At 41.2% G+C, this 12023-nt stretch overlaps 2 protein-coding genes across 10 annotated transcripts in view; one reads left to right on the plus strand and one right to left on the minus strand.

Annotated features, from left to right (window-relative positions):
- The window catches only part of LOC138160115 (E3 ubiquitin-protein ligase NRDP1-like), a 49929-nt gene extending 42976 nt beyond the window's left edge, over window positions 1-6953 (minus strand). For all 8 annotated transcript variants that reach the window (XM_069086634.1, XM_069086638.1, XM_069086636.1 and 5 more), the window contains exon 1: window positions 6364-6953. The gene's annotated coding sequence lies outside the window, so the exon portion shown is untranslated. The remainder of the gene's footprint in view (window positions 1-6363) is intronic.
- A 131-nt stretch (window positions 6954-7084) lies between these two features.
- The window catches only part of RAD54B (RAD54 homolog B), a 137743-nt gene continuing 132804 nt past the window's right edge, over window positions 7085-12023 (plus strand). Inside the window, exons 1-2 of one of the 2 annotated variants that reach the window (XM_069086627.1) lie at window positions 7086-7234; window positions 11742-11796. In XM_069086627.1, the coding sequence (XP_068942728.1) occupies window positions 7093-7234; window positions 11742-11796 (197 nt within the window). In that variant the 5' untranslated portion in view covers window positions 7086-7092. Of the gene's footprint in view, window positions 7235-11741; window positions 11797-12023 lie in introns of both variants that reach the window. The other variant, XM_069086628.1, reaches the window with a different exon arrangement.

The following is a 12023-nucleotide window of genomic DNA, read 5'->3' on the forward strand; positions in this document are numbered from 1 at the left end:
TTGAAAGTGCTAGTTAGAATAACACTCTCTCATTTCCACTTAATTTTTGAGGTGACTCCTAGGCTCTCCACAAGATGGGCCCCAGTGCAAATGCCCCCATTTGCTGTACCCTATGAAGGATTCTGTTTATAGGGATGTTGGTCTGGGGTGAAAGCTAGTCCAGTTTGGCATGCTCAGTGCTACCACCTTCCCAGCATGTGAAACAAAGAGCATTCAGTCTTTAAGACCTAGGGCATTCTTTACATAACTACAATCAGGTATTCTATATCTATAATTAGAAATCTGGAAATCAGTACTATTAATTATTCAGCTAGTTCTTGCTACAAGCAAATCCTTTACTTGAATCAAATTATTGTCAAATAAAATTCATTAGGGAGAAATTTGAGGACCACAAAATGTATGGCAAATGTAGGAGATGTGTAAGTCGTGTATAATCATAAGATATATAAATTGTACAACACCCGTTTATTGCATTTTATTCAGTTAATAAATATTTGTTGAACCAAATCTTTTTAAACCCTAAAATATTATTATAGAGAGATCTGACCCACTTGGTTCTGTTAGATAAATCTCCAATTTCTTCCTGGAAGTTTTTGGCCCTATTTAATCTTAACTCAACAATGAGTAAATTGTATGAATAAGTAGTAACATAATTACAAAATCTGAAAAGGAATTAACATAAAGGTGGTTGATGTGGAAAGGGAAATAGACTAGGTTACTTCCCTCTCCTCTTCTCCCACCCTGCCCAGCGGCAATTCCAGGGAGAGGAATGGGAGGTCTTCAGCAGGGAAGAACTTATGTTAATAAAAAGGGGCACAGGGCAAAGGGTAGAGTAAAAAGGAATTCATACTTCTGTCTCTTTCCAACTAGCTACTGTCAATCTTTCCCATTTTATTCTTAAGGAATTATTTTCTTCAGTTAGCTTTTGTACCTCTTTTTCCAGTTGGAGAATTCTACTTTTTAAGGAGTTGCTTCCTTTAGTCAGTTTTTCTTCTTCCTTTTCCAAGTGGCTGACTCTATCTTGCATACCTCTTATTTCTTTTCCCAGTATTTCTTCTCTCTCTCTTATTTGGCTTTTAAAATTCTTTTTTTTGAGCCTGAGACCATTTGTACCTTCTTTGATCTTTCACATGTAGCATTAAGACAGTGTTGTCCTCTTCTGAATGTGTCTTGGTCTTCCCTGTCACCACAGAAGCTCTTTGTGGTCAAGGTTTTCTTTTGCTTCTTGATCATTTTTTGGAGCCTATTTTGTGGCTTTTAAAGTTGAGTTCTACTCCTGGGCCAGAGGGGGTACTGTCTCAAGCTTCCTGTGCTAGGGGCCAGAGGCCAGGGGCCAGGTCACTTGTCTTTGTGCACTAGGGCCTCAGGTGCTGGTGGTTTGCTCACTGTGCTGGGGTGGCCCTGTCTAGTCGCACCTATTGTTGCCTGGTTTCCAGGGCTGGCAATTGCCTTCTGCGCTGGGGGAGACCTCACAGCTGGCCTGCTATGTCACTAGCCTGTTGATCGAGGACTGTGAGGCCTTGGTTGTGGATCTGTTCTGTGGCTAAGATCCTCCCATTGGCTTGTCCGGATATCATCTGTGTTGGGCTGTGCTCCCTTTTTCCCTTAATGAGACAGACCTTTCCTGAGGTCCTTTTAATCTATCTTAAGCTGGAAAATTGTCTCACTCATTCTTTTTCTAGGTTTCATCACTCCAGAATCCACTAAAGAGGCTTGATTTAATTGTTGTTTCCAAGGGAAACTGGGGAGAGCTCAGGCAACTTTCTGGTTTCTCTCCACCATCTTGGTTCAGTCCCTCTTTCTATTTTATTCTTGTGCCTTTGTTGGTGAATAACTCTGTGGCTACCTTTCTTTTAGGCTTTAGACATATGGGACTATTACCTGCCTCAGTAATAAAATGCTTCATCTTATTTTTCTTATTTTCACTAATGCTTTTGTATATTTAGATAACTGTGGTTTATAAAAGATTTTACTCAACTTAACTATATTGTGCATGCAAAGTGATAAATGTGAAGTGAGTTACTGGTCAGAGTTCTGGGCCAATCAAATAAATTTAATGCTAGACCTTAGGGCAAGATTAGACTTCAGGGTACTGTAAGGCAGAAGATCAGGATCTGTCAAAAAAAAGAGAACAGGATTGCTACAAGTTGTCCAGAAAGTCACTTGGACTCACTTAAAGGGTGTGAAATAGTATCATTATAGGATATATAGCTAATCCTTGGACAATTTTCAGGAGTATGAAGAGAATGGGAGCTGCCTGTGGAAGAAACCCCTGAAGCAGGGAAGGAGGGGATTTCTCTCAATACTGACCACAAAGCTAATGGGTGGCTCCCCTTTGAAAGGGAACAAATGATACTAGTACTGGAGCAATAAGAGAAATTGCATATTATCAAGGAATACAGGGGCAGCTGGGTGGCATAATAAATAGAGTGCTGGGTCCTGAGTCAGGAAGATTCTTCTTCCTGAGTTCAAATTTGGCCTCAGACATTTATTAGCTATATGACCCTGGGCAAGTCACTTAACTGTTTGCCTCAGTTTCCTCATCTGGAAAATGAGTTGGAGAAGGAAATGGCAAACCATTCTAGTATCTTTGCCAAGAAAACACGACCAGAAAATGACTGAACCACAATAGGGAACACCAACACACACTCCAAACAAACATGGATACACAGAGATAAATACCTAAAGGTGGAGGCAATTCAAGGATTGTGACCCCTGGCAGCAACGGGGAGAAAACAGATCCTAGGAACCTAGGTGTGGCATAGAACCCAAGGGGAACTTCCTGAGGGACTCTGTGAAGGGAGGCTTCCAAGTTCTGTAGTATGAGGAGCTGCGAGTGGCCTTTGCCACTGTACCTTACATATGTGCCTCCCTACTCCTATAGTCTAAGTCTGAGCTCATATGGACACTGTGAGCACTTGTGGCAAGAGTGTGCCCCAGGTTTATAGGGGGACTGTTGAGTAAAGATTGTCCTTTCTGTGCCATCTTAATAAATGCCCTTACTAAGGGCTGATTGTGTCTACTGGATAGTCAGATAAAAAAAGTGAGAAAACTCATAGTAATTAAGTTTCTTGCCTATGGTCATATACTTAGGTGAGATCTAAACCCACACCTTCTGACACCAAGCTTTCTACTATATAATAGTTGTCCCATTTTCCACATGAAACATGTCATTAAGCATTTAAAAGTGGGAACATCAAATTTTAAAAATGTTTTAAAGTTAATGATTGTACTTAATAAGAACAGATTAAAACACAGATTTTTGTTTCTAGTCTCAAACACTGGAATTATAGGTATGCAAAGTGCTACATTGGGGATTTAATAGGACATAACTCTTTTGAGGTTATGGTGACAGGACAAATTAATAAAGATAAGAATAACATTATTTGATAGCATAGTGCCAAATAAGTCACATTAATAAGTTTAAGGGCTATATAATTTTAGAACAGGTGATCACAGAAAGTTGGGAGTGATAGCAAGAGCTTTCATGGAAGAGGTAGGGCCTGACTCAGCAATGAAGCAAAGACAGGTTTTAGGATAGCAGAAAAGAGTCCAGGAAGGTTAAATAACTTTCTTGCCCTAAGTCATAAAGGGAGGGAGTGCCCAAATTACAATTCCAACCCAGGTCCTCTGGGTCTAAAGTCAGGTCTCTTTCAAAATCCCTCAATTCTATAAGTCCCTGCCATCAAGGATCACACAATTTAATAGGGGAACTGGGACAAATTAACAAATGGGTTCATTACAAGTGGCAGGTGACAGGGGTGAAGGAGAAAAGCAGATGAAATGCTCCATGAACCTCATTGAGGAGGGAGAGCTTCAGGGATCAGGAAGGGTGTTATTGAAGAGATAGTATCTGAGCTGAACCTAGAACTTTGGGGTTTAAACAAAAATCTGGAAAGAGGTGTTCTGGATTATGAGGGAATACCTTTGTGGAAAGTCAAGTCAGTCAATAAACATTTATTAAGTGCCTACTCTGTGCCAGGCACTGTGCTAAAGACTGGGTATACAAAGAAGGATAAAAGATAGTCCTATCTTATGGAGTTCACATTCTAAAAATGGAAAATGATATGCAACAACTATATTCAAATATACCAGGTATAGAATAAACTGAAAATAATAACAGAGGGGAAGAACTAGAATTGAGAAAACAAGAAAGGCTTCCTGTAAATTCAGGGAATGGCTAATAGACCAATTTGTCTAGAATGCAGAATTTGTGAAGGGAAATAGAATGACAGTAGACTGGAGAGTTGAGTATGTTTATGAAAGGTTTAAGGACTATAAGAAGTTTGTGCTTAGTACAGTGTAATCTCTTAATAAATGCTTTACCTAATCTAATCCAATCTACTTTATCCTAAGGACAACAGGGTCCCAAGATACATAGTCCCACCCTTGATATAAACTGACAGTGAGGCTCTGGGCAAATAATGAACCACTCACAGCCCCAAGTAAAGCTCTAAAACTATCATTTGCAGAATGGTTTATTTCTGTCCCTGGCTGCACTTCTGATTTCTCTACCAGGAACCTCACAATCCTGAAAGATCACACCAACCCTGGAAGTCACACCTCATCAGTACTCTTACTCTGCTCCGGAGGCCCTTCTGATTTAAGATTGGCTCCACACAGGCCTGCATCTGTTCATTTCCCACCTGGCTGCACTCCTTGGAACTTCTCTATCATGTCCAGTTCCCACTGTCTGCTAAATCCATTTCCACCTTCCTATTACATGTTTTTTTTCCCCCCTTACTAGAATGTAAATTCCTCAAGGGCAAGACTTTCTCTTTCCTCTTCTGCACTGATTTACAGTGGCAAGAGTTTCTTCAAAAGGGTTAGTGCCCCATGCTGCTGAAATTACAGTTTTGGTCTCTCCCCATCCCTGTCCCCATTTCATTCCCATTCCCCTCACACCACCCCAAAAGAAAGAAAAATGAACTACTAAAGGTTTTTGAACAGAATAAGACAGTGGATGACAGTGGATAGAAAGCCAGGCCTGGAGTCAGGAAGACTTATCTTCATGAGTTCAAATCTGGCCTGAGACACTAGTTGTTTGACCCTAAGCAAGTTACTTTGTTTGCCTCAGTTTCCTTGAATAGTTAAATGAACTGGAGAAGGAAAGGCAAACCACTCCAATATCTTTGCCAAGAAAACCCCAAATGGGGTTACCAAGAATTGGGCATGACTGCACAACAATAGATCAAATCAGGTTAGGTAGAACTGATACGGCTTGGCATCTTATTGGAAGCAATCATGGTGGGTCTCACTTAAGGAAATCTCTCCAGCTTATTTAGAAATAGTAACAGAAAAAAGCAACTGGGAACAACAGCTTCAATGTGATCCTAAGTTCTTCCTGCCAGAACCTTCCTTTCCACTCAGATTTAGACAGAAAAACCTAATCAGAAGATGGTGAAAACTTGATTCACTTTCACAAGTTTCATAATGAACTACACTGAATGCCAATAGTTCCATTTTCCATTCCAATGCAAATAGGTTCCATTTTACAGAGCAAGAACAGAAAATACATTATGAATTTCAGCACAGACCAAAATAATTAGTTTTGAATTTGATTATCTAAAATCCTCTGTTATGTTCTAGCACTAATTAATATACAGTTGAAGTATCATGAAAAGTACAAATGGGGAAACCTAAGTGTGAAAACTGGGCTAAGAATGGGGGGTGGGGGGAGTGGAAGAGGAGAAATTAAAGAAAGAAATATTATATACATCCTGAAAAGAAGGAAGGCCAAGTTAAAAACTGAATAGGTGAGCCAACAACAAAAAAGTCATAGAAGTTAGACCTGGGGATAAGGCACGAACTAAGATCATTCTATGATGATCAGATTTTGGGAGTGGGGGGAGAGGAGAAAGGAAAGTACGGCATCAGATAAAACCTAGACTTTTTGGAATGGAAACATTGGTCTCAGGCAAACTGCTCGAGGTGGGAAAAAGTCAAAGGCTAGCAGGGGAAGGGAGGGAAGGGAACTTGACCTTGCACTTATTTTTTAAAAAATTCTCATCTCGTAGGTCAAGGCTCAATATTAAACATGGGGGGGTAATCTGGCCAGGTACGCCTTCGTGAACGCCCCCAACCCTATTCGAGTGCAAGCTCCTTGAGGGTAGGAATTCTTTTGCCTCGGTGTATCCCCAGTATTTAGCACAGTGCTAGGCACAGAGTAGGTGCTTAATAAATGCTTGATTCCCTCTTCCACCCCGCTGCACCAGTCTGGTTTTCCTGCCTCTTTCACCCCGAGGTGAAAGCTCCCGGAGGGAGCTCCGATGTCTCGCCCCACAATCGAGAGACAGACGGAAAGACACGAAGAGAGGGGCTGGCTCGCCATCACCCTCCCGGGGAGGATGACACGTCACTTACCTCCTTCCTTCCCACACATACGCCCAGAATCTCCCTCTCGATAATTAAAAGGCGGCCTTGGTGCTGCCTCATCCGCTGGCTTCGGACGCGAGCCGAATCGGTTTCAGGCAATTGTCGCAAATCGGCCTCATCGGTTCGCAGGGGACCGCCCTTTCGCGACAGTCCTTGACGGCCTCTCCTACTTCCTTCTCCACCCCTCCCTTGTCATTTCTCGTGTCCACTGGATTGTCAGCACCCTCTCTTCCCCGCCCTCAACCCACTCCGTCCGCTATTCCTGAGGAACCGTCTTAGCCCACCTAGGTTGACTGGGAGGTGGAGACAGTCTAGGTCGAAGTGTCTAGCACTCCCTGTCAGGATAATGCTTTTAAATGAATAAGAAGCTTAGCATTACAAAGAAAACCAATTATGTTGAAAATACAATTATCAAGATATTTAGAAAACAAATTATATTGAAATACAATTATCAAAATATTAAAAAAAAACTGTAGGTAAGTCCCTAGAGTTTAAGTGAGCCTAGAGTTTAAAATGAGGAAAGATTTCATAAAAAGACCAAAAAATGAAACAAAACTCCACCTTTCCCTCCTCCCCCGCCTTCAACTGACTCACACATGCGCAGTAAACATACCAGAACCAAGCTGTCGAAAACGAAAACAAAACGCCCTTTAGACGCTACCTAAGACGCATGCGCCCCAGGCGTGTAGGCTCCTCTACAGGGGGATGGCATTACACATGCGTAATGCGCCACTGGTCGGTGATTGGCTGAGCTCTGAGCGTGCGGCCTCGTCGGCGGGACGCTTGAGCCTGGACCGAGCTGAGAGGAGGGTGTCCTGTCTTCTGTCTCCGTCAGACCAGTGTGTTCTGCTTCTACTTGGTGGGTCCCTGATGGGTGAGGGTGGTTGGAAGGCCCCAGAGGTTAAATGGAACGATAGAGGAAGGAAAGGTAGATGGTAGGACTGGGGGGTGGGGGTGGGGCTGGGGTTTGGGTTGGGGGTGGCTCAGCCTAAGGGGCGAGATCCTTGGCTCCCCCCAAAGCCGGCGCATTTGGGGCACGACTGCAGTGCAGGTTCGTTGTATCCCTTTGGCCGCCCAAGCCAATCTGCTGTCTGTCTCTGTTCATCTATTTCTCTATCAATATCTGTCCATCCATTGATCTATCCCTCCCCTTAGTCATTCGTATCTTTGCATCCTGTTCATCTTTCTTTTTATATCTACCCATTTATCTCTTCACTCATCTGTTTACATATCCATCCCTTCATTTATTTATCCGTTCATATCAGTTTATCCCTTTTATCCGTTCATCTCTCTGTCTACTCATTCTTCTGCCTGTCAGTTCATATTTATTCCATTTATCTACCTCTCCATTCATCTCTGTCCATTCAGCTGTCTTTATGTTCATCCATTCATTCTTTCATTTAGCTGTTTGTACATCCATTTATCTATTCGTATCTATCCATTTGTTTTTCTGTCTTTTCACATCTATCCATCTGTTTATCTATCGTGGTTATTTTTATGTTGTCTCCTTTATTATATGAGCTTGAAGGTAGAGACTTTTTTTCCCTCTTTTTTGGTATCCCCAGTGCTTACCATGATATGAAGGACATCATAAATGCTTAATAGGTGGAAAGAGCTCTGGACTTGGAGTCAGGAGGCCACAAGTTCAATTTCTTTCTCAGATACTAGCCCAGTAACAATGTACAAGTAAATTAAGCTGTTTTAAGTTCAGTTTCCTTATTTGTACAATAAGGATAATAATAATAGCACCTGCCTCCCAGGGTTGTTGTGAGTACCAAATGATGTAATATGTATAAAGCACTTTGCAAACCTTAAAGAGACATTGTTGTTATTATTAATAACAAAGCCTTGTTGACTAATTGTCCTACATGTTGTTGTAATCAGTCATCATAATGAAGTGTAGAAGAGTGACTTCCAGATCAAAATTCTCCCCTAACAATGTAGGTTTGTGCCTTGCCTGCATGTTACAGTTGTATAGAGTCACCTAGAGCAGTGGTGTCAAACTCAAATAGAAATGGCAGATTGCCTATTGACTTAGAAAACCACAAATTAATATTAGCTATGTTATATTGTATTTTTTTTTTTTTTGTTAACTCAGTTACATTTTAATCTGGTTCAGGAGTTTGGCGAGCAGACAATTTGACATCTGGCTTAGAGCTGTTGAGAAGTTAAGTGACTTACTTACCCAGATCCAAACAGCCACTGTGGCAGAACTGGGACTTTAACTTAGGTCTTCCTGGCACCTAGTCAAGTCAGCAGGCATTTATTAAGTGCCTACGATGTCAATTAATAAACATTTATTAAGTGCCTACTTTGTGTCAGTGCTCTTGGCTCATTATTTACTATGCCACTGTAGTGAAAAGAGCATTACATGTGTAGTCTACTCATAGTTAGGATCTTATCTGTGCAGCTTACTAACCTTCTAACTTTGGGCGAATCTCTTAACAATTATGTGCTGAATAAAACCAGTAAAGGAATACTGAGGTACAGACTCCAAGTTAGAACAGATTATTAACAGTGATTGGTATAACTTCACAAAGGGTCACTTTTGGAACCCTAACAAAGCCAGCAAGCCCCAGAGAAGGAGAGATCCCTCTGTATTAACACACAACAAAGAAAGGGTCTTGGCAGGACTTGAGAAAAGGTTGTAGGACTAGGGCAGGAACATTGTTTGGTTATACTGAGAAAGGAAGGCTTGCAGCATTCAGGTATAGTTAATCACACCCTTCTCTAACAATTAAGGATTGTGTAGTGGATAAAACACCAGACCTGCAGTCATTAGAACCTGAGTTCAAATCCAGCCTCAGAAACTAGCTGTATGACTCTGGTCAAGTCACTTAACCCTGTTTGCCTCAGTTTCCTCATCTGGAAAATGAACTGGAGAAGGAAATGGCAGACGATTCCATTGTCTTTGCCAAGAAAACCCAACAGATAGTATTGGCATGCTGTGGTCATCAAGAGTTGGACACAGCTGAACAACATTGTTTTATGGGGCCCATCTGTATTTTGTAGTCTTTTGCTGGGGGATCACAGCTAACAGACTTGCTGTCTCTTTGGAAGAGATAAAAATTCCCTTCACACAAAATCAGAAAAGGACAGATGACATTTCTTTTGGGGATGGTTTCTTTTAAACTAAACTAACTTTAAGGAAGCTGAATATGGATTCCTGAGCTCAACTTAAGTCAGGTGGGTGCAGACCCAATTATAAAATCAATATAGCATGAAGTCAGTTACATTATAGAATCAATACAGAAGAAATCAGAAGTAATATTAATTTTGATCTTTCCACAAATAAACAGGTTACTAAGTACTGGGTATTGTGCTAGCTACTTGGAACCTAGAGACAAAAACAATATGATCCCTACTCTCAAGGAGCTAAAAATTTATTGGGAATGACACTGTACAAAAAAAGTATATACAAAATTTATACTGAACAAATACAAGGTGGTTTTGTGAAGGAACTATGGGGAATCAGGAAAGGACTGACTTAGAGCTTTGGGATTGAGTTGAACCTTGAAGGGAAACTAGGGATTCTAAGAGACAAAACTGCAGAAGTGAATAGTGCAGTCAAAGGATAGCTTGTACAAAGGCATGGAGAGAGGAGATGAAGGGCTATGTGAGGAAGAGCAGTACTATTTGGTTTGAAGAGTATGTGAAGAGGAATAATGTTTGATAAGCTTGGGAAGATTGTGAAAGACTTTAAATGCTGCACAGAAGCACTTCCATTTGATCCTAGAGGCGATAAGAGTCACACAGGTTTTTGAACAAGGGAGTGACATGGTTAGATCTGTGCTTTAAGATAAATCACTTTTAACAGATACATAGAATATGGATCACATGTGGCTTTAAGATAAATCACTTTTAACAGATACATAGAATATGGATCACATGTGGTACTGGTGGCCTTGGGAATAGAGAGAAGGGAGCTTGCAGAGAGATGTGATCAAAAGGGCAAAACTTGGCAAGTTGTTTGGATGAGGAGGAGTCTAGGATGACTTTGGGGTTGTGATCTTGAGTGACTACTAGGATAGTTATACCCTTAGTAGACATAGGGGAGGTGGAAAGAGGAGTAGTTTGCCAGAATAGTGTATAATGAGTTCTGTTTTGAAACTCAAGTTTGAGATGACTGGGATATCCAATTCAAAGTGCCTAATAGGCAGTTGGTGATTTGGAATTTGAGTACAGAGGAGATATTAGGGCTGTAGAAGTAGATTTACTTAGAGTTTATTGAAGCCATGGGAGCTGATGAAGTCACTGAGAGAAGTAGGAGAGATAGAAGAGGTCCCAGGATAGACTTTGGGATATATCCACAGTTAGAGATTTGGACATAGATGATGAACCAGCAAAGAAGATTGAGTAAGAGAGGCCAGATGGGTATTATCTAGAGACAGCATCCAGGGGGAGAGGGTATTTGAATGCTCCAGTAGTGTTAAATAAGCTTTGAACTCACTTGCTGACTGGAGTATAGTCGCAGTTTGCTATAACAATTTTGGAGCTTCTGCGGAGATCCCTAATACTTAGTGGCTCCTCGCTGTAATGTTAATGGGAGTTGAAGATCTTCCCTGCCCATTAATAGGCCTCATGTGGAGCCCAACAGGAGAAACTTGATTAGGGGAGGCTTATTTTTCAGGAAGGCCCACACCTTTTTTTACTTTCTAATTAGGCAATGGGTCATGAGGGTTGTGATGCCCTCTCACCCTGAAGAAGTGTATATATACTCTGAGGTTAGCATTTTGCTTTGGGCCTTACTCATGGGAAGAGTATTCCAGTGATGTAGCTAGATGAGACTCTGGGTAGCCCTTAAGGAACTCCCCCCTATCCCCTTTGAAACCTCAGATGTTGGTGCTTTTCTCTCTGGTAACTATATGTATGTAATGGTCAAACAGTTGGGTCTGTCTGTTGATCTGTGATGTAGTATTATGTGGTCACTCTGTCGGTCTTTATGCTATTATTTCTTTTTTTTTGGGGGGGGTCTTTATCAGTTTATTTACTTTTAGTTTGTTCCACAATCCCTTGAGTTTCAAATTTTCTCCTCTTCCCTCTACTCCCCGCCCCTCCTCCCCAGGGCAGCATGCAATCAAGTATAGTATCTGCAAATACTTTCACATTAGGCATTAGTCAGGTTATAAAGAAGGATTGTAACAGATAGAATGAAGAATGGGAAAGAGGAAACAAAACCAAACAAGAAAATGAAAAAGGGCAGGTAGTATGCTTCAATCTGGGTTCAATCTCAGTTTTCTCTGGAAGTAAACATCTCTCTCCATCATGAGTCTTTTGGGGTTGACTTATGACTCTGGATTGCTGAGAAGAGTCCAGTTTATCAAAATTGGTAGTCACACATATGTTGTGTCTGTAATTGTGTACAGATTCCTCCTGGCTCTACTCTTCTCACTCAGCATCAGTTCGTATAAACTTCTCCAGGTAAATATGTATGAAGTCCATCTGTTCATCGTTTCTTATTGCACAATAGTTCAGCCATTCCCCAATTGATGGGTACCCCCTTAATTTCCAATTCTTTGCTACCACAAAAAGAGCTGCTATAAATATTTTTGTACATATGGGTCTTTTTCCCACTTCTGTGATCTCTTTGGGATACAACCCTAGAAATGATATTGCTGGGTCAAAGGGTATGAAATTATTTATAGCCC

Source organism: Petaurus breviceps, unplaced genomic scaffold (assembly GCF_028583685.1).
Source record: "Petaurus breviceps papuanus isolate PSGF00001 unplaced genomic scaffold, PetGlider_PUasm1.0 179, whole genome shotgun sequence".
In the NCBI taxonomy this organism is placed as follows: Eukaryota; Metazoa; Chordata; class Mammalia; order Diprotodontia; family Petauridae; genus Petaurus; species Petaurus breviceps.